Source organism: Pezoporus flaviventris, unplaced genomic scaffold (assembly GCF_033815535.1).
Source record: "Pezoporus flaviventris isolate CSIRO_AGI_PZ_B2104156 unplaced genomic scaffold, CSIRO_AGI_Pfla_v1 ptg000045l, whole genome shotgun sequence".
NCBI classification, from domain to species: Eukaryota; Metazoa; Chordata; class Aves; order Psittaciformes; family Psittacidae; genus Pezoporus; species Pezoporus flaviventris.
Genome location: NW_026892593.1, coordinates 11,403,308 through 11,431,066, shown reverse-complemented (window position 1 = coordinate 11,431,066; position 27,759 = coordinate 11,403,308). Strand labels below are relative to the sequence as shown.

Below are 27,759 nucleotides of genomic sequence, written 5' to 3'. Positions count from 1 at the left end.
AAAGGAGATCTTCATCACCCAACCTAAGGTCTGCTCAAGGGATACTTCGTGCTCCAAGATCTATATAGCTCTCTTGGTAAATTCAGCATCAAGCTAATACGGTGACTTAAATAAGTAAGCAACAAATACCTTCAACCTGATTTCTGGCTGCTTATGAACCTCACTGGATTACATGAGCCTCACTGCTCTCAAAGTCTTACTATTTGCACTCAATGTGTGGTCTGACAAGTAACAGTCCTCATGCAAGTCAGATTCTGTTCCAGCACTGGCTATAGGAACATTTCCTCCTCCTCCTCCACCCCACACATCAGTTGGAAATTGATTTTTCTTTCTGATTACAGCCAAACTTTTCCCACTTTCATGTCTTAATGTGGTCACTTCTGTCAGCAAAGCAGGCAGCGCCCATGCTTTAAAATGTGAGAGTTCATTTCAATGATCTCTCTCTGCAGTTCCCAGCCTAGTTGTATGCCACTGGGATTGTTCTCCAGGACAGGATTGACTTCACCCATTTTTTCATCCATGCAGCCCCCATCTCACCTGTTTTTCAGGCTACTCTCTTAATTGTGTACTATCAGGTGTTTTCTACCTATTTACAATCACATCTCCTTGGATGTGGCAACCACCCAAACACCACCTTGGCTTGCATCCTTCCCTCTCTTCCCCTCCAAATCATGAACACACCCAAGTCTTGTTTACGTGTACTTTGCAGAGCCTCCGGGCCACACATATGAAACTTAATCCCCTAAATCTATTCTGCCTCAGCACAGGGACAAGCTGTCTAATTAGGAAGGCTAAGATAGCCAGTGGTGGTCACAGTAATGCACTAGATTGCACTAATCTCTCAGTAGAATAGGTGCACAGTGTCTCTGCTAAAAATATAGTCAGCTAGAACAGACTCCAATAATACAGTCCAGGGACTACAGCAATGTTGGGTCAATACCATGTGTTATGCTCGAACATTAGACTTCCCAGAAGTGATTCTTCCTCAAAACAAAAAAAATATCATAATATCCCTCTGAAAAGCATCCTATCTTAGGCTATTTCTAGAGGCAGAAAACTGTCCCAGTGATAAGTATATATTATTTATATATATATATATGGTTTTATAAGGATATAGGTGGAATACATGCACACATCTCCTTTCAGCTACTGAACAATTTTGACAGTTCATTTAAGACCTCCCCATTATCTAGCTTTTCCTCAATCTCCATAAATCTATGATCAAGCCATCCCTTAAACCTCATTTAATATACTAAACAAAATGAGACCAGTGAATTTATTTTGCATGTAAAGTACTGCAAATACTACTCTAGCAAAAGGTATTGTCACAACATTTACCACATACCTTCTAGGCACCTGTACAGAATAGTAATAAGCAAACAAGTACTTCTAAGGGTAACCTATAAAGGGCAAAGCATCAAGTTATTCTCATTTTACAGAAAGAAAAAATACATCACAGATTAATTTTGCAGATAGCAAGACCTAGCCAGAAGCTGGGTGCTGGAAAGAAGGTGAAGTCCCACAAAGTTCTTTTTCATTAAAAATTTCTGCTGTGGGGAAAGGACCGTCTTCACCTTGCTCAGAAAAGCACATTCAAACACCACTCAAACCATGTGCAGTGCTCAGCAGCAAACAAGTTATCCTGTAAACTCAACTCTCTCTTCTTACATCAAACCTATTAAATTTCACACAATTAAGTTTCACATGTGGGTATATGAAATATTAAATCCAAGAGCACCTAATAAAACTTTTAATGAAGTGTAGCAGGCAATATAAACTGGTAAACAAACAAAAGCTCTCCAAACCCGATAAAAAAAGAGAAAGCAGATTCCTGCCTGTATTTTGGCATCGCAATTTCTTTTTCCCATTCCATTTACAATTATGCTCAAACCACTCCCACTAAACATAGTCCTTCACAAGGAGGGAGGTAAAGAAAGCTGGACAGATTCCTTCCCACAGACAACTAATACTTTTGCTTGCATAAGCTTTTCAGTATTTTTGCTAGCACACAACAGAATCTTGCTTGCTTCTGTGATTATCAGCACCTCCAAATGAGACTATAGCTATAGCACCTGAATGCATTATGTGAACTAGTGATTGAAATATTATTTCTTTACCTCTGAATGAGGTATACAGATATAAAAGAGCCTGACATACGACAAATACATGACAAATGCCAGATCTACCTCTTGTTAGCACAGCAGTAAAGACAGGAACAAACCTTCTGGCTTGTGCCAGCAACCATCAACCACGGTAAAGAGTTTCTGTTCTGTTGCCAGCATGTCTGGGCACAATGGCCCCTGCACCTCCATTGCCTGTGGCAATCATCTATGGTGCTAAGTAACACCAGCAGGTAAAAAAATGCTCATATTTGGTGAGTTACCATTCAACACCTTTAGTATTGATGTGCTTCTGTAATGTCCCCCTCAGCATTTCCAAAGAGGGTTTTTGGTGACCAGTGAAACAAACATGAAAAGTCTGAACTGTTTTAGAATGCTTTTACCCTGCTTTTTTCCTCCAGAAATACACACAAGTTCAGAGAAAGTATAAAATTACTACAAGCCAACACCTCAACTGCCAGCCCAAATCCTTTTGAAGAAATATCACAATGATTTAACTCCTCTTCAGAATAACACAAAATACATATTAAATTCAAACCCATACCACACAGCACTCCTTCCCAGTGCTAGCATTAAAATAGCCCCCTTACGCTGTTACAGTAAGCTGCAAGCAAAGTCCAGGTCATTTGCCTTCTGCTTTTCTTTTCAAGTGCCAGCAAGGCAGTTGTTGCTCAGCAAGCCATAAATATACTGTACTACCAGTATACCTTGACAGCCTTCGGAATGGACTCCATTAGTTTCAGGCAACTGGCCACCCAGCACATTGCCAAGTCTCTCCCCCTGCCATGGGTCAGCTCCCACCCTGTGAGCCTGGGTTACCTGTGGGAGGCAGAGGCACACGCAGTCACCCAGCCACGGCAACAAGCACTAGCTTGCTGTGACTGCAACTCAATCTCTCTCACCCAAGATGCGGGCACTGCTCCCATCGATGTTTCCCTAAAGTTACCATGGCTGTCATGATCCAGACCGAGCCCAGTGCTGCCAGAAGGTGCAGTGTATGCCCAGAGCCCACAGAAGCTAGGCAGACTCTAGGTGTTACTCTGCCTAAGCTTACACCAGGTCCCTGAGCAAGCACAAGTGAGGCAGATGTTATGTATGTGTACCGATGCTCGCCTTTAGACACCAGGAAACCAGGCATGTTAAGTAGATATGCATCTCAATGCAAGTTTGGCAACACCAGAGAATAAAATTTCACAGACAGCTCAGATAACTCCTAATAAAATGTATAAGGAGTGCAGCAAAGCTAAAGCAAGTTCTGTGTGGTCCAGATTTTACTCCAAAGTCCTATTAAGATATTGATAAAAAGGCATTAGCATCCCTTTAATCCATGTGTAGCCACTACATATGAGCATTAATCCTTTAGTTTAAAACATGCAGCAAAATCAGTCACTAAATAAACTGGGTTCCAAGATATTGTGTTTTCAATAGCTAACTTACTTTACTGCAAACAAACAAAAATCCTATTCAAAAATACACACACAGGATATTTTTAGTGCTGCAGATTGTCACTTTCAGTTTGCATATAACAAGAAAGCAGCAAATGGAAAACTAGAATTAAATTAGATTAAATTGAGGAAATGTACCTCTGCTCTAACTAGATTTGTCCAGTTCTCCTCCTCTACCCTCAGCCTTTTCGGCTATTTTCTATTTTTAAAAAACAAATTTATTTTCATAAAACAATTACCCTTTTCAGCAGCCTGTGTCTGGTCAGCTCATCTGCCATTAACTGCTTGTGCTGGGGATTACATTTGCAGTGCCAGGCTGAGGCAGTTTCGAAAGCTGCTGCTTTCACTTGGTTCCTGAACCACTGTACAATATAGCTGCATCTCCAGGCAACCACTGCAGCGAGCCAGAAAACAGTTTAGCAGCATGATTTCAGAGTAATTCTTGTGCAATTCTGTAACAGCCAAGCAGGCTGTGCAACACAGATGGCATCCTCACACTGACAGGCACAGTCCTATGCTTTTGCCAGGAAAAGCAAACAGAGGGAGGGGAAAGGCCCAAGCCTGCCCTCCCACAGACCTCCTGATGCCCAGCACACTCATTCCTCATCCCCACATCCCACAGAAGAGCTAAAAGATCCTCCAGTAGATCTAGACAACCTCAGACATCTTTCCTTATAATATGAAGCAATGCTTTCATCTAAACCTCTTCCTTGTTGTTTCTTGTGGACTAATTTACTCTCTAGTGAGCAAAGAAATCCATAGCTTTCGAGAACAATTTGACTTTTGAGAGACAGAAGGGGCAACTGTTGCAAGATTTGTAAAGGCCTTGATTATTTCTAGTTCAAGGCAAGGTCAGCTGCAGTGAAAAAGCAGCACTACCATAAGCTTCCACGTGCCTGCCAAGCACAGAACTGGAATGCCTCCAAACACAGGCACAGTTTGAGTAGAACTAAACTAATATTGGAAAGAGCATTTCTAAGGCAAACATATTTTTTTTAACTGTGCTACTGTCCTATTTTTTAAAATGAGCATTTAGTGTTATGTGTCTCATCACTCAAAAAGCTACAGAAGAAATAACTATGAGAGAAAAATGAGAATCTAAATGAGATCTAAAACTGAGAAAATGAGATGTAAAAAACATGCAAAGTTTAATTTATGAATTAAGACTTGAAGAATTTACTGTTTATCAGCAAGGCCTTCCTAAAACTAAAGTTCAAAACTAATTTCATACCATACAGAATGCAGGCACACCTGTAGCATCCAATAAAGCGGCAGAATATAGACATTGGTCCTAATAAAAGGTCAAACATACTCTAGTGCTGAAAAGGACTACAGACATTTAATCTCCATGTAGCTCATAAGCCTGGAGCTACTGGACTGTCTCTCCTCAAAGGGCATGAACAAGTAATATTAGAGAGTAAGACGCATAAGTATCTGCTGTTACAGTGCAGTGGGCACAGTGCTCAGCTGTACTACTAACACGGCTGGCATTAGCTCAAGGTCTGGACACCATGTTGTGGCAAATATGTGGACATACTCTGAAATATTGAAGTCACTCACAGTCTACTCTTCTTGTAAGGATTAACTCTGAAAACAACCCCTGGGAATGTTTTTTATCTTAAAAAAAGAAAAAGAACAAAAAGGAACTCCAGAAGATGCTGGCTCACTTAAGTTCATATTTTAGGAGGTAGCTTCCAGTCCTTTAAGAATCTCTATGTACACTTGGATTGTTACTGTGCTTACACTGCACTTCTGGACATCACCCCACAGTCAGGAGAGCAGCAGATGCACCCCAAATACCTTGTTCAGGCATGAAGGCCATGTCACTTTCGCAGGTGTTCTGGTAAACTTAACATCCCCAAAAGGCCTGTTAGAAATCAAACACCTTCAGAGCCAACATAGGAAGTGCACAAACAAGGGAAACATGTAACCCAAAAATTTACCACAAGGAAGCAGTCATCCGTGCCTCTGGCTCTGTATGACTGCTCCACGTCACCAAAACTGTGGTTTCCCAGACAGTTCAACCAGTCTGCAATTTGATGGCTGTGCTCTGGATGTATTTATGTACCAAGACAAATATCCAAAAAGCAAACCAAGGAAAAAAGAACTGGCTAAAACTGCACATTAAATCTGTCTCACGTAAGTACACTTGCTTCTTGTAAATTTAAGGTTTCTATTAATAAATATGCTTCAGTTTATATGCTCTATAAGCCTATGCACAGAAGTATGAAACATCATCTACATTACATTGGTGTAGTTTCATATTAATTACTAGCACTGACGATACTGAACACTAATAAAGATTATTATTGTGAAAAGTTTATGGTAATAGCACCTGATGGTCACACAGCTTAAATAGCTTACACATCACAAATTCAAAAGGAAAGAGGGAAGAAAAGTCTTTTGGTGTGTCCCCCAAACAGTATCAACAACTACTGCGCTTAAGAGACAATTAGGAAATCAAATGTATTTATGTGGATAAGGATTAATGGAGAAAACAATTCTATATGCAAAACAGAGCATGGCACCCCCTACATTTCTTTTGTAAATTATGTGGGATTTTTTCCCTCCAACATTTAGCAATAACACACAAATTAGCAGCCTTCATCATTCCTGCTCTGGAGCATAGAGCTGTAAGGAGTGGCTGAGTCACGCCACTGGTAAAACTTACCAGAGCCTGGTATTAATTATGTAATTAGGGCAGTATCAGGAAAAGGAACATACTTTCTGTAGCAGCTTTCTGCTATACGACTGAATGCTTAGCAGAGATTAAAGCTGCTAAACAAATGTCATTTTTTTCATCCTAAATTATGTAGAACTTAAAAGAGAATTTACGGAAAGCTTGTTGAAGAGTGCACAGCCCAGCAGCCTAGTAATGAGTCATGACAAGTGCTGCCAGTATTTGAGACACTGTGTCCAGAAATTTAGAGTGTGAGAATTCACCTGAGATAAAACAGTACTGTCAAAAGTAATGTTGTGAACATAAATTGATTGGGCCCTGGCTTACAAGAGATACCAGAATTACCTCAGAATCCCTGAATTCTAAACGTGGCAACAATTTAGGTTTGCAGGTACTCAGACTATGGTTTTCTGTTGCTGTGGGGGTGGTTTGCTCGGTTTTCCCATTTTTTCCTCTTACATCTAAAAGGTGTTATTCCGTAGCTTGGTAAAGCAGTAGTGACTAGAGTATTCTGGGGGGTTGGATAGCCTAACATCCAAGTACACCAAGCCCATAAAAAGTACATCACTCACAGCACAAACATCAATGGTGTCAACTCTTTAGAAAAGCACACGAACTACTGTAGTACTACCAGAGTCAAACTTTACTAAAAAACAGTTTTGTGGGACAACTGGTTTCAAAAACGTTGCCCACAGCATCACAGTACACCAACAAATGAACTAATGGTGCCCACATGGTGTTTTCAATTAAAGGCACAGAACTGACAGAGACTTTCTGGTGCTAAAGTTGGACACTCGTACTTGCAGAGCAATGGCACTACTTCTGCACGCCCTCACACACACACAAAAAAATACTGTTTTACCTATGTATATACCTATGTTTCCATGTATATAAGAAATTTCATATATAATATAAAATATACATAATATAAAAAAATTCATATATGCAAGTAAAATATGTTAAGAATAAGTACATACTTTCAGGAACTTCCCCACATTCCAAGACATCAACACACTTAGGGAAACCAAGAATAAGCACCACAAATTCAGAAATAAGCAAATAAAACAATGTTTATTCATTCCAGGAACATAATTTTCTTTTTTTTTTTGTCTTTAAACAGAAGAGAATAACCGATGCAATACACATTTATCCAAATGACTGAAAACACCTAGTCAGGCATGCCAGCACCAGGCTTCATTCAATTTCTTCCTCTTAGTAGTTTACTGTATTCTATTCTAGAAGCTCACATTAAAATAGCTTAATTTTTAAAAAGAGGTATTCTGTTATTTTTAAACAAAGTTAAAAGGGTTTCTTATGTCTGCAGAAAGAACTCTTAATTATTGCCTCCCTAACCCAGATTCCCCTTTCCTTTTCACCAGCACCCACACACCCAACTACCCACACACATACACTTATGTTCCCAGCCTTTACAGCTCCAGAAATCACTACACATTCATGCCAAGACTACTGTAGCACTGAAATTGTTTTCATTTGTCTTATCTCCATACAGAGATTTTATCTTCCCAGTTTTCTATTCTCAAGTCTAGGGCAGTTGGTTGCTTTACACTGATGAGCCACAGGTCCAAAAATTACATTTCACCAACTCTAAACAAACACAAAGTTACCAACATAGCTAAAGCTACAAGCCACTTCCCAAGTAATTACAGTCAAATAATACAACAAAAGAAAAGGAGGATCAGGTCAGTTAAAAGAAAATTACAGTTGTCATTAATCATTACCAAAATGACTGCTTAGCTAACACTATTAAAACAACAACCAGACACTTCACAGTGGGACAAGACAGCTGAAAACTGTTTTCATAATCTGCTCTGAACAGTGCCTTGGTTTTCAGTGCAACATTCTTGGAACAAAAACCACTGTATGACTTCTCTGCCACTCCTTGTAAAGAAAAAAACCAACGGTATCCATAACACCCAGTCCACCGAGTTCCAAAGCAAACTGCAGAAAATTTCTTCATATTTATTGTTGACTGTTTCTAATGAACAGAAGCTCTGTTTCCAAACAGAAGGTAGACTGTTCAAGCAGTGACTGAAAGCTCTGAGCTGGGAAATCCTAACTGTGCAGTAAGGCAAAATAACCCACTTGCTTTATTTAGCACTGTTTTAAAACTTGCAAAACAGAAAGAAGCAACAATATTATCCTACTCAGTCCTGCTGGTTCAGCTACACATTTTTTATGTCAGAATGTCAACCCCCAATTTTAATTCTTTCCTGTCTATTCATGCTATTTGCAAGGCTGCAAACACATCCACATTAATAGCGCCAACACCAAAGATCACTTTTTCCATCTGTCTGTTCCTATGCAGTGACACTGTATTATGCTGCCCTGTGACTTGATCACCTTGCTGCTTTGTTGGCTCCAGATGATGCCTTAAAAGAAGGCCCCTAAAAAGTCAGGGTCAGGGCAATTCAAGAAACCATGCTATAAATCCACCCGGTATCATTTTTCCATAGAGCCACACTCCAAATTGGTTGCTCAGTACGATGCTGGATGCTCTTTTGTTGCAAGCACCATTTGGGGCAAATATAAACTGACAGTCCTCAAATTCCTCCCCACTTTCCAATCCCCCCCAACAGCTGAGTTGCTGGCAAGCCTCTTGGTACTAAGAACCATCCCATAAAGTTTCAACCAGGTGCAAAACTTGATTACCTACAGGCCACAATTTTTTGTTTTGCTAAGTGCAGGCTGATTTTCAGATGTGGTAGAGGGGGGATGAGGAGGAGGGGCACAGGGGAAATGTTCATAGGAAAATATTCACGATTTATATAAAAATACCAATGGAAAGCTGGAAAAAAAAAAAACCACAAAAAAAACCAAACCAGAGCTTAAATCACAACAGAAGTCAAAAGAAAGGGACTGGTCACAGTTGAGCAGTGAAACGAGTTTGCAGGTGGCAATTCCATAAAGTTTATAATTCAGCTCAACACCATCTGTGCAAGAAATCCACCAGAACCTGGAACTTCACAGGGCAGCCAGTTTCCACATACAAATTCACATCCCAAGGCTAGAAGGTAGAGAAGCTCTCCACTGCAGCAACATCTGCAACAAGAGCCAAGCTGCTACCATTTCATATCCTCAGCCTTTTATCCAGTCCAGTGTGATACAGGACTTAAAGACATTATGTACATAGGAATACAGAAGTGCAGGGAGTAGCTTCTCACAGACAAATCCAATTATATGCATTTTTACACCTTTAGTTCTCACAGAAGAAAGCCCCTGTAGCACACACTCAGATGGATTACCCTTGAAGAAGGGCAAGAAACAAGCATGATGAAAAGCTTTAATAGAACAGTTCTGACAGAAAATTGGGAATTTGATTAAAACAAAGACCTGTGTCTAAATGTGGATAGTGCACGGAAAATAACTTTATGCCTGACAAACCAGAAGCTTTCTAAACATTTTCATGTTTCCACATTGCCTAGTGTATTCAGTTTCCCCACTGCCAGTAGAGAAGAACATCCTTTATGTAAAGATGGAGAAACAAACTAGACAATGCCTTAGGTTGAAGAAGACATTTTAAAAAATGCTCGACCAATGCTTTTCAACCTGATTAAAGATGTGATGCTTCAATATTACTTCTACTAGTTTTCCATTAAAACTACTCAAACAACTTACTGACTATAACAGCCAACACATCACTGGAGTTCTTAACCTTATAACATGGAAGAGTATGTTCTGCTGCTCATCAGGAAAGTCACAAAATTTGATATTTATGACTTTTGATAACATAAGTTAGAAAAAGCTGCTTGATTGTCTAATAGTTTAGCTTCCACTCCAGACAGGTAGAAAGTCCTTGTTGGCCAGGCTGAACAAATTCAGTGTGGAAATCATTGTGGAAATACAGTCATTCTACTGGTTTAATTGCTACTAGCATGCAGACCTCACTGCCATAGCAAGCCTGCAGTTTGGAATTACCACTAATAAAAATAATACTGGTACATTTCAGTAAATTCTTTAGCTCCAGGACAGAATACGTCCATTAAATAAGTGCACCCTGATAATGCAGCACAACGTAAACTGACAGGTTCACAAGATTCCTGACAAACACTGTGAATAAAATCTAGAAAGAGCTAACTACTTCCTTGCTACTTTTATCAGCTTTAAACAACTGATATCTGTGCTGGCATAGCAGTGAGGGTAAGCATTTTCTGCTTTGTGTTCTAGCTGAGGGCTTAATCTTTCATTAGGGCTCAGGTTCCCTGATTAGATTACAAATCCAACCAGAACTCCAAATCCATAAACACAAAGTCACTTTTAAAAGAAGATAAATCGTGCAGCAAGGTAGCTCACACGGATTAGAAGCGATTCCCTCAATTTTACTTTGCTTTACAGGAGGCTCTCCCTCTGTTTCTGGAACAATCCTCCTCTTCTGGGTGCAGCTGCTAGCCTGGGCCCTGCTCTGCCAGGCTCCCTCAGCTCCGGCACACACAGGGCAGCAACACCTGATCCTGGCATCAGTTCTGCCTGCTGAACGCTCTGCTGCAGCTCCTTGGGGGCAGAAAGAAAAGGCTGCCTTGACAAGCTTCTTCAGGGTCAAAACCCATTTCATTGTCTTGAGTAAATGAAATCAGCTCTTCTCAGCATGTAATACTTCCAAACCAGGCATTTCCCAGCTGCTGTCAGAAATCATCAATGCAAATCACTTGTAGCACAGATGCTTTCAAAACAAGTATTTCTAGATAAAATAAACTGTCTCAAATTTAAGCTTACAGTAACTGTTTACATATTGGGACTCCAGTAAAACTGAGATGGCTGTCATCCCTGCCACAAAACTCATGAGCAAATACCTCACTCCTCAGAGCACTTAACACCAAACAAGGTTTTAGCTTCAATGAGACCTAAGAGGAGAATGCACAAGGTTTTCCAGGATCAATACCTAACAAGAAGCTTTGCTGGGAAATGGAAAACTGAGTCCACACAAAAAAACGCAGTAATGGCATAGCTGTAGTGCCTAAAGGCCAGGAGGACCTTATGCTAAGGCTTATATAAAGATTTCACAAAGAGCCATACATTTATTAAAAGCTACAGACAGATATATCTACATATCAATAACCTTAAAACTATTTGATACTCTTTTCCTCCAGCACCAGTACTTTCCCACCATAACCACTACTTTCACACCGAATGCCTCCAAAAAAAAAAAAAAAAGGCAAAAGCACCATACAACAATAACAAAGCTCTAGTATTTTGGCCAACCTCGCTTCCACTTCAAATAAGTTCCTCTAACACTACAAGCAACATCTGAGGGATAGGGAGAAGAGGTAAAAGACTGTTTCTTCCAGCATGTGCTAAGGTAACATATTTAGAAAAAGAATAATTGACTATTTAGACAAAGCTTCTTAAGTTAACTGGTGTTCTACACAAATTGCCAGGAACTATTAAGTAAGGTCTTAAAAGAGTGTTAGTAGATCAATACTATTTACTTTTTCCAGAATCTCTGGATTTCTAAAACAGGTTCTTATTCTTCAAAAGTTTGCTTTTTAGAACTTCAGTGTCAAAGCTAAAAAGTCTCTGTGCTAAGTTTTAGTCTTTTTGCTAACTCACTCTACAGAGTTTTAATTGTACAATTTAACTGATTTCACCACTGAATCTAAAGAAATGCTAAAGCAAGAAACAATCATAGTAATGAAGGCTCTTTCATTTCTTCTTTTAAATAAAACATTGCCAAGGTTTTGTTGTGTTTTTTTTTTAAGTAACATGACAGTCAAGAAGATACTACCACCTTAAGATCCTCACAGAAAAGTTTGTTTTCTCCCTAGTTTCAGTTATAGACTTTACTTGCCCATGCTTTATCACTTGACTTTTGTTTACACAGAAATACAGAACTCTGTCATCAAATGAAGTGCAACTGCAATGCAGCCCTTATGTAAGCCTTATCACATGAATAATTACTAGGGCCCATGGAAACTACAAATAGCTTATTTCCCAATTAAGCTTAGAGTTAACCATTTCTAGACCACTGAATTAAAGTCAGTGGTTGAAGAATAGGAACAAGACAACTTGAAACTGTGAGCGACAGATCTCAGACAGGGTCTGGGATTACTTGGAACTAAGGAAAGAAGAGGATTTCCCAGCTTTTTGAAGTTTGAGCTCAGCACTAGCTGCACTTCACATACAATCATTTTTTTAACTAAACACATAATTGGGTTTTTCAATCAAATCCAGTTGACTGTTACACAGTACATCAGATAACCTTACCAGTGTCAGAATGGATCAAAAGCATATACAACCTCTTCTGTCTTTTCTATACTACCCATCATCATCCTGCTCTGGAGGTATCACAAACACTTTTCAGTTCAGTGTAACAAGACTTAAGCCCTGCATTCCCAGGCAGCCACTGTATTTATGTTGTTGATCCCTAACCTACAGCAGCAGCATTGGCAGAGGGGTCATGCAAAGGCAGAAAAAAAAATAACGGAGCAACACAAAGACTCAGCAGCTGGAAAAGAGTACAGCAGTGACACTCTGCCTGGAACTCGCTGTCACAGCAGGAACTACTAAAGCACCTTTAGAAATTCTTGCTTAAACCATGGCATTTAAAAAAAAAAAAACTAAAACAACAAAAAAACATCAATTCTGACAGTTGAAGTCCTTTGCCACCTACCTTATCTCGCAATTTAAAGCAAACAAGCTAGTCCAGGACTCAAACAAGTGTCTCAAACCTGGACAAAAATAAATAAATACCCTTTTAAAAAAGCAAAACCCCACATAAAATCCCCCACCCCTCATAAGAAAGGTCCTTCTGTAATCTAGTTCTCCTGGGATTTCTGCATCAGTCACAAGTAGACAGAACTGAACAAGTCCTGTATGCGATGACACATAATAAGGATATTCAGAAAGATTTGTGGAAGAAAAGCACTCTGGCTGTCCTTGAATCTTCCATACTTCAAAATAAAACTGGGAAGTCCCTGGCTCTACACCCTCTTATCTTTCCTACCTAGCTGGGGGGAAAGAAACTGAGAACTTAGGAAGTCCATTTCCTGTGGTAACAAGACTTTTCAGCCGTTTACAAAGTAATTGAGGATATACCCTACCTTTTTGCTCCAATTGTACCTAGATCAATAAGCCATAGGAGTGTCCCTGAACTCAGAAGATAGGGTCATTGATACTTCAACACCAGAGTTCACCCTATAAACAGCAGCAAATGTCCAAAGACTTTGTAGCTTAACCTTGTCACTGAAGAAAAATACCTGAAATAAGGTCACATGGATTACTTATTTCCAACTTTGGAAGCAAGATAGACAGTGTCCCTTAACCGGGCATTTACTCACACTGGCGCACACAAGTGAGAACACTGGTGTATACAAGGTATACAGAATCACCTGCCCTGACGGGTAGTAATATATCCAAAGAATGCCTAGTACTGGAAACAGCTGTAGCAAAGAAGCCCCTTAAACACACACACACAAACAAAACAAATAAAAAATAAAAAATCTTTCAGCTATTTCTCTGAGCAGTACCTTGTAAGTTATGCACCAAGTACCACTTTACATCAACCAGCACTAGTTCTCACATAATACATCCATGTCTTCATTTTAACCTAGCAGCTTTCCTTCTGGTGTTTCCCTCATCTGCTTTTAAGATCTCCAGAGATGGGAGATGTTTGCCTCAAAAGACAAACAGGGAAAATAAGTCTCAATAAGCTAATTTATATATTGCACTTTAAAACTAAAGCGACTGAGGAAAAAGGTCTTAATGTGTTGAATGCATTAATACCCAAAACCCTGGGTTATGACATAACTTAAAATCATACCTTAAACTGATTTGTTTTGAATATTTGAATGACAACCCCTAAAGCATTGTGAAGCATCTGACATTCAGAAGCTGGAGGCAGATCTTGCAGAAATATGAGAAAAGTAAATGGCCAACGCATTATTAGCTAATGAGGAAGAACCAAACCAAAAACCCTATGACCTACAGAAAACAGCAAGACTGACTCACGAAAAACAAGTTTACAAATTTAGTATTTGAAATACAATTACTATAACTATTTAATGCAATAATACACCATAGTCAAATTGTAGCACTGTTATTTGAACAGAAAGCAGGTTAACACTCAAGATACTAGTTTATTTTTTATTATCAGAATGGGAAAAAACACAATGCCAACTGATGTAACTTCTGAGCAAAGGTGAGGACCTCTCACACATATTGCTGTGCAAGAGTGACTATCCCCCTCTATGAGTCTCTATGCCCCAATGAGGCAGCAAAACTGGAGAGCAATTTTGACTAAAAGTGAAGTACATTACAAGCATCTTGCCCCACTGTGTATTCATTACTTGGTTAGACATATAGCCTTGCACAAAAGAAGTTTAGTCTTACAATGAAAAATGTGTATATAAATTACAGGATATACACCTAAAACATGCAGTCAGTCACTTGACTAGCCTACAATTAGTCAGGTTTCCTTGATATATCTGATACAAGTTGGAAGTCAGTAACATTTCCTAGCTGCAATCTGAGCAAATCAAAACCATATATTCAAGGAATGCAAATATCATTAACTTTGAAGCATTTTCTTCAGTCCACCAATACATTCCTCTGGTTTAAACAGATTGAACTTCAACCGGACAAAACTCTTACACTGCTTCTAGGCAGACATCCAGCAATACAACCAAGCTGAATGTTAACTTTTCCCAGTGCTCGTACATGATATGAATACACAAAACTAAAGAAATACATCAATTTTTAAAATCCATTTTTCAAAGACATGGCAAAAATTGATAATGCATAAGTTATAATTTCCCAAGAGTCATAAGAAACTGTTTCAAGATAAGTAACTGATATTTGGGTTGTATTCACAAGATTATCACATGCTTCTGGGATAAACTACTGACTATTATCTGCTTTTCTTTCTGACTTACAGAAGATACAGTTTGAACGAGCCAGAAGAACTGAAAGAATTAAGCACACTGTCACAGTGGGAGAGAGAGGAACAGACATTATTATTCTACAAGATGGATGAAGAGAGAATGAACACCTGAAAAATAAAGAAACATTAAACAGTAATGGAGGCTAATTATTCTCAGTAGTCAGCTTGGCCAAAAGAATAAGTGAGCCTAAACTGAGGCAGAAGAAATGCAGGCCAAAGGTGATGACCACGTATTCCTGACAGAACAGGAAAGCAGACTGTTACCCATAACTGAATTGCACTCCACATACCTTCAGAGCAGTAATATTGCGTCTACCCTTAAAACAGTCTTCAAAGCAAATAGAAGAGGGTTGGAGGAAAGGGAAAGAACAGACAGAATACAGAAATCATGCAAACATACAAAAAGCCTCCAGTAGTTTATGCTGCATATGCTTACAACACTACCTTTTCATAGCAACCACATCACCAGCACCACTGGGTGAATGTCAGTCCCCCAAGAATCTGCTTCATCATATTCAGAATTCATCTGGAGACTGCACCCTTTTACTGAAGGTGTCACCCGTATCTCACCCTTTCCAATAGATCATAGGCACAGAGCTCTTAAATATCTTCCTGGCTTTTAAACCCCGCCTGCGCTCTTCCAATGCAGAAAAAGAAAAGACTACAAAGAAAACAGACCCAAGCTCCTTACTAAGGTTCTGAGGTTCACATGGTGGTGGGGGAGGTAAGTGGATGGAGAAGGGACACGCAGGAAAAGAGGCAGTGGTCATAAACCAGAGCAAAACACTTCTCAGCATGGCATAAGAAACAATTTTGCCCATTAGTACAGTCAAGCATCGCTTGCCCAAAGTGACTGAGGAATCTCCATCCTCAGAGGTTTTTCCAAGACTTAACTTGATAGAGCCTTGAGCAACCTTTTGCCTGAATTAAGTTCTGACCCTGCTTTGAGCAGGAGGTTGGCTCAGATGACCTCCTGAGGTCCTTTCAAACCTGAATTAGTTTAAGATTACCCTTCCAAATCTGTAAGGCTTTATGGTTCATGTGGACATTGCCACATCGCTGTAAACATTCTGACATCTGAATGGGATCATTCAACTGTGCCAAATTCAGGTCCCGGCACTCTACAGGCAGCTTCACAGCATTGCAGATAATTAGGATAGAAAAGCACTGGAAAGGTCATAGAGTTTATTCATGCACTCCACCATTCTGGACCAAGGTACTATCTGCTGTGTCCAAAATGTTCCCAGCTGCTATCAGGTTGAACTATTTTAAAGTTTCCTATATGGGCAATTCCACAGCTCCACAGATGAATTGTTCCAGGACATCAGCCCTTACAATAGAAAAAAAATTTTTTCTTCTTACCTTTTACTTTTTATACTGCAATTTAAGCCTGTATTAACTTTTATCCACTTTACCTTGAACATGAACAATTTAATCTCTTCTACTTTGTATTTCACTCTGTTTCAAGATCTACCTCTTAGAATCATAGAATGGTTAGGATTGGAGAGGACCTTAAGATCATCTAGTTCCAACCCCCCTGCCCTGGGCAGGATGCCTCATACCAGACCATGTCACTCAAATCTCTGTCCAACCTAGCCTTCAACCTTAAATATATCTGCTTCTCAAAGCATTAGCTGCAAGGCATTCTTTGATATTATTTAGACCCTTGACTGCAACACAAGATATCCCAGACTCTTATTTTAGCAAATGATGCCATAATCGAATCATTTGCTGTAATGAAATCAGTAAAACAACAAATTCTACATACAGAGACTACTGCAACAGCTATTTGATTTTATATATAAAATAAAATTATTAATGCTTGTCATTTAGTAGGAAACAGCTGCACTCCTAACTTTACTATCTGGAAAGCAGGAGAAGAAGCAGCCATTTAAAAAAATCATATAATTTTTAGTGAAAAATGGCTTCAGCTTTGGGAATAATTGCTGTGGCCAGTAGGTTGTTGGAAAATTACCAGGAAAGCATTGAAATAAAATGTGTTAAGATTCAGAAGGTTTGTAAATAATTACCAACGTGGAAATGAATTACAAATATCAACCTGTTGCCTTACCAATCTTCACTCCTCATATCTTACACTATGGACTGGTTATATTTTCTAAGCACTTTTTTTTTTTTTTTTTCAAAATTCCCTCTCAGTTCACATTTTTCTTGAACTGCAAAACCCAAAACCTATCACTGGACATTAGCCAAGACATTACCACTACTGAGCAAGTGATACAGATTACTTTGCACCTTACGTAAAAACTGATTCCTATATACTCTAATTTTCTTCTTTTGCCACAATGACACCCTGCTGTTTCATGCCTAATTTTTACACGTCACTCAGTCACCTGAATTCTTTCCTGCAGTAGCAGCAGAGCATGCACTGGCCCTTTATTTTCAATCAAACATCAAAGATGTAGGCCACAACCTAGGGCTGCAAGCACAGAAAAATGCACTCTCATCTGAAGCTTTTAGTTGTACAATGTTTCTTCCCTCTTTGGCACCTACCAAAGCTTTACTTATTGACGTTTAAGAACAATGAAAATGGCCATCTGTTCCTCAAAGGCTTTGCTAGCAATGATAATGAGATATATCTATTGCTACGCTTTAAAATGCGGAGCCAAGACAGTGGATTGACTAGATGACCAGCTGATGTAGATCACTGGTGACTGCAGGGAATTAAAAGCAAACAAAACAAAGACACCCACAAAACAGGTTCAAAACCATAAGTCTGAAGATTTTGGAAGTACAAAAGAAGAAAAAGGACATCTAGTTGTACTGATGTTTAATTGTCAAATATTTTACCTATTGATACCATTTGAGCCCTGTCTCACGTACCAAGTTTTAGAGTGCGCTGAATACCAATCCACTTTTGCTGAACTCAAAGTTCTCCTATCAAAGATCGAAATGGCAATTTTATTGTTCCTGAGTGATGGGCTGACTGATTAGATTAGACAGGAGCATAAGCCGCACTTTAAGTGATATAGACTGAACAGGTGGCCTTCTTTCTGACCTACAACCTCTTCAAACACTGTTAAAAGTAGAATCCTTCTTTTCTATCATGTCTAGAGAAACATGTCCATTTGGATATTTAGTCCCCCTTAACCCTGCATGAAAACATTTTTCTGGTCTTTAACATATTTCGAACAGTTTGTGCATAAAACAAATCAACCTTTCCCAAACATACCATTCGTCATACACAGTATAACAGTAGCCAATAAAAGAAAATACAGGAGATTTTAACTCCTCAACATCCCTGGTCTGCAAAGTAATGTGCACAGATAAGGCTTAAAAAAAAAAAAATTAAATTTCAAAGGCATCACATTACAGAGCCAGAGTCTAAAAATAATTTAAGTACATGTGAAATCATTAAAGACCAGACTTCAAAAGGAATGCATTTGAGACCAGGAGTGAAATAAACCTTACCTGGACAACTTCCATAGAGTGACAACTGAAGCAATGTATAGTTTGCTTAGCAGGTTAAAAAGAAAATTAGTAGTCAGCTATTCCTACAGATCAAAGTGTCTGGTACAGGCCTCATTTTTCTGTTCTTCACACAGAAACAAATAATGGGGGGAGGGAGAAACAAAGCTAAATATGTACTTTAGCAGAACATAAAATTTTAATTGTAATACTTTTCATGGAGGGTAATGATTAACTTGGGTGTTCTAGTAGCAGTTGCTTTTCTCATGATACTACAGCATGTATTATTTATATCACATCATAAGCTTTTACTATGAAGCTACATCTTTGGCCTGAGGAGGTTATGACATAATTCTGAGATGACGATACACAAACTGCTAGTGGAGCATGGGAAGGGAATAGCAGGAAAACAAGATTTAAAAAAAAAAAAAAAAGACAAAAGGCAGTACCTACACTCATAATACTCTCAGTCTTTTTTAGGTAGAGATGGGAACAGAAATTCTGACCTAGGACAGAATCAAGCACTGCAAGACAGAGGCACTGCTGCAGTTGGCAAGTACATTTAATCAGTACTACAGAAAGAGAGATTAGTAATTCCAAGAGCTTGGACTAATGTACTACTGAGAGTGACATAAATGGTCTCAGGGCTCATCTCTCAATTGGTCCCATGCTAAAGGGAAGAAGTGTCCAACAAAATGAATACTAAGAATTACTGGCTCTGAAAACAAAGTTAATTATACAACTTCTTAATTTTTAATATAAACAGCCATCTTGAGTCAGTCTACCTTCCTATGACTTTATTCCAAGAAGATGCAGTCTCACAGACAATGCAGTACCAAATGCTTCAAAGAAAGTTCTATACAATACTAAGGGTTACATTGTACATGGGACATTTCTTGGCAAGCTTGGTAGTGACCCCAGAATTACACAAGACCGTATTTCATTACTGGCAATATATATCTAGAAGATACTTTTTCATGTTTTGAACTTGCATAATCTTAAATCAACATTGCTAACAAATGCTTCAACACAGTCTCTTGACCAACATTAATTCTTCACATCTATACTGCTTTTCAGCTTAAGATCCCCTCTTAACTTCATTTTAGCAGTATTAAGTAAAAGACAATTAACATGGTTAGAAGTGGAAGGAAAAAATTATGAACTTAAATAATAAAAAAAAATACACCAGCTTAAACAAAGATAACGAAGTAGTTGGACTTCTGACCCAAGATGCAGAAGATGTTTGTTCAAGACCCCAAATGAGATTAGACCAGGTAAACGGAGAAGCCTGTTTAATCAAACTCTTCCATTATCAAAAGAAACCAGGTCAGAAAAGATACAGTGCCAGACTGAGATGCCTCACAAAGCAGAAACATTTTCTGTCCAGTCCTATTAGCTATACCCTTCCATGCATTCAGCTGTGGTAGTTGAACCATCATGCTACAGCATACTACAGTCCTTTAACTCTCATCCACCTTGAGAATCCTGTTTTATACATGTTTTTAAATGAACAATTATGTTGAACATAAATGAAAGGTAAAGTAGGTGTCCTTCAAAGCTACAGTATACAAGAGAAAGCATTTCAAGAAAATTAGAGTATTTAAGAGCAAGTATGGAAAAACTACATTGAATCCAGCATGTCCTGCAAAGGCTTCAGTATTTGCTAAGCAACTGAACTATGCAGAGTTCCCATAACAGCATGAATGCTAGAAACAGCAGTGAGACACCAAAAATTACACAGACAACAAATCCGTTAATCCATTTTTAAATCCAGTAGTGGAAATGAACGTAAATCCAGCAGTGAAATTGAATGTATGTAAATTTCTGTGTATCACAGAACAGCACTATCATAACTTTTTACTAAGGTTTTGTTGCTCTCACTTTTCTGTGTTGAAACTCCACAGTAAACAGGCTCAAGGAATACATCAATCACCTTTGTTAGGTAGACCTAAATCCTTAAAGGGTGCATTGTCCCAAACAGCAAACCGGCATCTGTCAGCTGATTCAAAAGAGTTCTTTAAACCAAAATCAATTAGTCCATCAATGGCCAACTTTATGAAAACTGTTGAGGATACTAACAAACGCTAAGGACAAGATGGTACCCCCTCCTCACTCCTTATTTACATACAGAATCTACCCAGGAAATGTTTTATGCTAATCAATTGTTAGCTCTGAATCCGTTTTGCACATTTTAAAATACATAGTGAACAGACCTTCTCTATACATCAAACTTATTGTGCCACTGACCTTAAAATCCTTTCACCATTCTCCATTTGCATCTTGTTGCTATGGCAAAAACAAACATGAGAATAAGTTTGAAAAGCAAGGCTGCATTTCCCCCTTGAGTTACACTGGAGCAGACATTTATTCCAGAGATATTTCAGCAGGGAAAAGTGGAAATAACATGGAGAACTACAAAAAAGGAGGAAGGATGAAAAGAAAATGAACAAAGATTTAAAACTACTTTACAGAAGATAAAGAAAACACACACAGCTCATGTAGTTACTCTTGCTGGACTTGTTCAGATCTGGTTTGATTTCTAATTAAACGTTCTTGTTCACCAGTTCCAATGATATTTTTAACTTCTCGCAGCTATTTGACAAAGGAATAACACTAGCAGAACAAAAAAAAACTCTCTGCTCCTGCAGCTGCCACAGATACAGCAGATACTGAACCTTTTCCTTGAATAAAAAAAAAATTGCCCCTAAAATGGCTTTATTTTCCCAGCAGTAATCAGGCAACAGAACATGAAAGCAAGAATTCTAGCAGCCGTCTCTGAGTGGGCAGCAAGGGCAATCCATAAAACGCTTAAAGCAAATAAAGGGAAAGCAGAGAGAGAGAACAAGGATCCCTTGATCCCAAGCACAAGGGACATTCAACTACTATAGAAGCATTTACAGAGGTCGCAAAGAAAAACTGCAAATGTGAAGCCTTGAGTTCCGTAAAAAAAGGAATGTCTAGGCCAACAATATAAATCCTAACTCCTCATAGAGCATAAGCAGTGGAGAGAAAACCATTAAAATGGAAGTTGGTGACTAACTTGATGGATTTTCAAAGCAAACTCTCAAGTCTTCTGCAAATTTTGGGGAGTACCAAGCTAGAAATACAATTCACCCACAAGCATAAACAGACCACTCATGCACCCCATTCACTGTTTTGTTATCTTCCTACATTCAAGATATATCCACCCTTTTGCAAGGAACACACGACATCAAGGGAAATGTCTGACTAAGACTTCTTCAAATAATGACTTTGTGTTTCCAGCACATGAGTGCTGGAAAGGAAGTTTACTTCCTAGAAAGCAGGATCACAGATTTCAGCCTGCTCCAAGCAATATCAGTTACGGATGATCAAGTCCGATGATGAAACCAGAATTAATTCAGCAGCAGATGGTGTTGGGTCTTTTTTTTTAAAGCTAAAATGCAAAACATATGGATGGGGTAGAGTAAAGTTTCAGTGAAGGACAAGGGAATGTTTGTTTAAGTCAGGGAGGAAAGAGAAACATCAAAACTAACAAAAGAGATGCAACTTGAGCTTTCCAAAAACAGGATTTCTTTTGTGGCTTTCCATTAATAGACTCTCCAAGAAGGGTATTTCCCAACACATAACATGTCGTCAGAAAATACTATATAATCCTGTTGAACTTCATTTCTTTTTGGTCTTTGGTGGGGCATACTTACATACTGATAGGGTGCTGAACTTCATTAATACTACTAATATGGCTACCTTAAGACATTTTCCCCAAAAACATTTTCACAGCTTCACATGATTACAAATGGGTAAAAACTCTTGTCTAATAAAAGGAAAAGTTTGGTTCATTTTAAGGAGCTAATGCTCAGTATTGTAATCTATCGCTGTTGCATATCTAGTTACAGGATGATTCATGAGCAGTGTATGGGAAGTGTGAAATAGGTACCTCTGCCCTCCAGAGCTGATGATGTATACCATAGCATACATGCCCATTCATCTGGCATTTGAGGATCTATTCATGTAGGAAGCTTAAAAACAGCTGCAAGTTTTTGCAGAACAGCAACCCAAGAAAGAAAAAATTAATTTCAACAGCCAAAGTGCTTCAAAACACACCTCTCAAAAAAGACAGGTTCCTTCCATTCAGCTGCTTCTTTCCTAGTGTGTTTAACAGTACCTGGGTCTAGCACAGAGAACTTCAGTGTAAAACCTATTAAAAAAAAAAATTGGTTGAAAAAGAGGAACACAAAAGAAAAGGTAGAGGGAGGTATGACAACAACCAACAGATTCTGTTGTTTGGAGGGAAGGGGGAAACCACACACAACATAGCAAAGAGGGGAAAAAACGAAAGAAAAGGGTTAGAAGTCCAACTAGTCACATAGTTCAAGAACTGGGGGTATAAAAAAAAGAAAACCAGTGTTCACCAAACAAACCTTTGCAGTGGAAGGCTAAGGTTACAAGGGATACCATTTACATTAACAAAGGTTAACACTGTATCCTGATTTCATGCCACAAGCAGCTTGAGTAGTTGTAAAAAATCTCTGTTCCTAAATTGAGTTAGTAATCAATACATTTTTCTAGAATTCTTTAACTCCCTTTTAGAACACCAGAAACAGAAGCTGGGTGGTTTTAATTCATCAGCTATTCTTATTACTCCCACTGTCCTTAGAAGAGCTTCCAGGTAGATCCATTACATTTTGCACACAATTTCGTACTTGACAAACATCAACATTTAATCTTTATGAAGCAGTGTCATATTTGTATTGCAGACACTCAGGGCAGGTATGAGAAGGAAACTTAAAATTATTCAGGGAAAAGCACAGTGGCCAGATCCCACAGCTTCTCCACACATGTGAGGAGAAAGGCAGCAGCAACACCCCACATTTTTGCTTGAGGAATGAAACACAGAGCAGATGTCAATCACATCAGATGAAGCAGTAGCAATGAGGTACTCTGGCCAAAGGAAGGAAGAAGGCACACATAAACATACCAAGGATGATGAAAAGTGGACACTTCCACAGCTCTGCTCTTTACTGCTCACTGATGTTAAACACATCTGATTATAAAACACCATCCCCTAACTCTTCTCTCCCCTGGTTCTTTGGATTCCGCCCATTAACAGTTTCAAGTGGACTCCATCTTCTACAATGGCAACATGCCCTGTGCGAAAGCCCTAGTCTTCCTTTAGCTTCACCAACTAGCACTTCATGTCCTATTGTTGTCCATTCCACCTAAGAAGTCACCCAAGCATGTCTGTGACCATATTACTTTTCCTGATTACCAGCAGCTTCCACAGCTCTTCATGTTTCTGCATTGTTCCTCATTACTTCTGTTTTCATACAGCATCTTAAAAGGCAGTATTAGATATCTACACTGAAGCTTACCATCTGTATGTCTGGAGACTGCAGACTTTGAATGAATAAAGGCCATCTTTCTCCTTTGTAGAACTAAAAGGTGTTTACATTCATGTTCTACATTGTTAGATCTTCTCCATAACAAGATCCAAACAACAGGCATCCTTTAGTGGTTTATCAGAAAGTAGTCCAACTTTCTTGTCTTCTTAGATCATCATTGATAGGACATCCTAACCCTATAGCTCAAGCCCCACAGAATAAGGACAGGCACTGCTACCTCCCCTGCTGTAGCTATTCCAATTCCTATGATACAGTTCAAGTAGGGTTGGTAAGCATAACTCCGACCTAATGGCATTGACTGAAGTGACCCCATCCAGCCCCTGGATACTCATACAATGACTCTCTAAAACACAATACTGACACATGATGTTGAAGGTCCCAGTCTTAGGCGAGAACATTAAAGAAGCCTATACACTGTATTTTAGCTGTGGACATCACTAAAGTGGAAAGACAGGTAAAAATTAGGAACTACCATCTGTATCTTTTTGCACACTTGGGTCCAGAAACATTAGCCTATGATGTTTGTACAATCTCATAGCCTTCTCATAAAAGTTAGCTTCCATATACTGAAGAGACATTTACAAAAGCAAGACAGCAATTTCAGATTTACAAAAAGGATAGCTTTTCACATGTAAAAGAAAATACAGCCATCTGATTAGATAACTGGGGGGGGGGGGGGGGGGGGGGATGGGGGGGATGGGCTGTGATTTTATCTGTAAACAGACACTATGCACAGTCACACAGAGAGCAAAGCTCTTTGTTGAAGTTGTACACCATCATCAAAATTGTAAGTCCATAAGCCTCTCAGTGGTGGATGACAACAGAAAAAGAATTTTTTCCTTAATTAGGGAATTTAACATTAGTTACTAGATTATCTGCCAAACTATTTTCAGCTTTCATGCTTCACTAAACCAGAGCTCATCATTCACAAACCCATTATTACACTGAAGAAAATAGGGAGCAATTAGCATACAAGACGATAGCTTAAAGGTGCTGCTAATTGGAAAGAATGAAGTATTTTTGAATCCTGATGTATACAATTAAGTGAGATAACCAGGTTCTGGAAAAACAATTTGCTAAACAATTTCAGTGATGCCTATTCTATTACCCATGTTTGAAGTCTAAACAAATTCAGGTTTGTTGCAAGTTCAATGCAATGACTTTGCAATATCTTACTTCAGTTTGCAAACTAAAAGCTGGTCCTGCTGTAGAAAAAGCCTTGTTCAGGAAACGTACATACAAAAACAATGACTAATTCATCACAGCAGATGATCAGGAGATCGTCACTGAACCAAGCTCCCCAAAAGAACCGAGAACAAAACCAACAAGGAAACAGACTGTAATATTCATAAGGCACAGCACGGCCCTGATATATAGAAAGTTGCAAGACCAGTTGAATTATAGGACTCTGCAAAACACACATCCAGAAATAATAATAAAAAAAAAATCTACAAAGAGATACTGTTGGGAAAAAAAGAAATAATTGGTTGCTAAACATGGAGGGAGAAATCTTGTACATGAATATTTAATCTGCCAAAAGGAAGAAAGCAGACAGGAGGAAAGACACAATTCTTCATTACTAGTGAACTGCATTCAGACATAAGATGTTAGTTAGACAATTATATTACAGAAATCTGCTTTAGAACATTAGGGATCCGTTTTCAAGAGCAACAGCTAGGTGATCTTTACTCACTTTTAACAAATTCTTTGCTACATATTATTTCTAATCTATTTATTACACATCTACAACCCTAAACATATTTGCACCAGTAGGTTTCATTCAATTCCTAGCTGCAACAAACCTCTAGTTGTAAATGAACTACATCACTATTTTTTTTGGCTCGGAACATATTTAATATTTTCTTCAAATGACAGAGCAGCTGTAAACCTGTAACGCCCTATTTTTAGGATCGCACCTATCTCATATTTTCCTTTTTAAAAATACAGCCTAATTATGCTTTGGAATAATACCTCCCTTTACTTCATGTGAAAAACGCTTCAACAGATAACAGCATTCACAAAAGCATCTCTCCCCATAGAAAATGCTGCCGCAACCAGCAAGCAGACTATAATGAACAACTGCAGCACACACCCCATGTTATCATGCAGGGGCGGTGTTTCTCTGTTTACTGAAAATGTTATTGAACCGTTCCCCCCACACACACAGCCCAACAGCAGCGTGCAGCACTAACACCGCTTATTCCTATGCCCTCTAGAGAAAAAAACATCCACCCTCTTTGTCTCCCTATACAATCTTTGAATTCTCTAAGATGAGATGTATGTAGTGGTTCCAAGGACCCACTGGTTAAAAACAGACCTTCCCCTCAAGTCTGATTTCTTATGGCATAATACTCCAAGTGTGTCAGCATATAACATAAGCAAATTTCTTTAAAGGAAAGAAATAAATTACCAGTCAGTATCACAATTAAACCCCAAATATTGACATGCCTATACATAGACATATATACACATGCATATACATATATTTCTCCTCATGTCTGAATTATGTAAACACATCTTGAAAATCAAGGCATCCGTGGGCTAATCTGGAAGTTCTTCACACAACTAAATAATATCTTCACATAGAAAACCGAGGAGAGCCAAGAGTTCACTGATGAACACCAGATTTTTATCTCTGATTAAAAGAGTAATTTGAATTAGCTGATGTCTAAAAGTGATTTAAGCTCCACTCCCGTTCTACATACACCTATCGCTATTTGCTGCTGCGAGCAGCCTCATGGCAGACCACCCTTCCCGGTATATAAGCTTAGACACAGCCCCCGTGGGATAAAAGCTTTTATCCTTCTAAAATCCACCAGCCTGCCAGGATCAGCTCTCGCAAAGCTCCGAGATGCAAACGGCAACGCTACCGTCCGGGGGCTGCTACGCTCCCATGAGTAAGCACTTGCAGCGCCGGGCTATAATTAGTTAGAGTATTTTTAGGGTCACTGGTGAAAATTAGAGAGAAATGACTGAGGAAAGCCCCAGAACGGTTTAATTTTCCTCTCCCTCGGCTATTTCCAACCGCTGCAAGGAAAAAGAAACAGAGGCCGAAGTGATGGATGCACCCGCTCAGCGGGGAACACGTCCCTCGCTGCTGCCCGTTGCTGGGACTCAGCACCGTTCCGCGCACGGCCCGCCGCCACCCGCGGCGTGACGGCAGCGGGAAGCTCCCGGCTCCGCTCCCCCCGCCGCCTGACACCGCCGCTTACCTGACCGCCACTCGCACCGAGCTCTCGTCCTGGGCGGCCGACATGGTGCCGAGGAGAGGCGGCGAGCCTTGCAGGGAGCGGGGCGCTCTGCCGGACCGGGAGGAGGTGGGAGCTCCGCTGCAGTCCCCCCCTCACCTCCTCCTCCCGCAGCTGCTCCGCCACCTCCCCTCTCCAGCCATCTTAGGTGCCTGAATGAATAGGTAGGAGCCGCGGCAGCGCGGGGCGGTTCGCGCCGCTCCTCCTCCCGGCCCCCGCCCCGCTCCGGCCCTTGCAGTGCCTGGGCCGGGAGCGCCGTCACTCACCCGGGCAACCTCAGCCCGGCCCCCCCCGCCCCGCGCCAGCCGCAATGCGTCACAGGCCCCGCCCCTCCCAGCCACCCGCACGTGCACGGGCCGCCGCGCGCGGGGACGCCTTGTGGGGAGCAGGCGCGAGACCCCCGTCAGGGATCCGCCACCTTCCTCCGGCTCCTCAGCGGGAACGCCGTGTCCCGGTCCCAACCGAGTCCCTTCCCGGACCCTCTGCGGCACTCGGGTCTCCCATCTCCCGCCCGCACGCAGCTCTCCCATCCCCCGTGCCGGGCAGGGGGGTTCCTCCCATCCAAG

The 27,759-nt window shown here is 39.9% G+C and overlaps 1 protein-coding gene across 9 annotated transcripts in view; it reads right to left on the bottom strand.

The window, feature by feature from the left end:
• Positions 1–27,471, bottom strand: part of KIF21A (kinesin family member 21A) — a 90,868-nt gene extending 63,397 nt beyond the window's left edge. For all 9 annotated transcript variants that reach the window (XM_061467456.1, XM_061467458.1, XM_061467462.1 and 6 more), the window contains exon 1: positions 27,158–27,471. In XM_061467456.1, the coding sequence (XP_061323440.1) occupies positions 27,158–27,201 (44 nt within the window). In that variant the 5' untranslated portion in view covers positions 27,202–27,471. The remainder of the gene's footprint in view (positions 1–27,157) is intronic.
• Between the last annotated feature and the right edge of the window lie 288 nt (positions 27,472–27,759).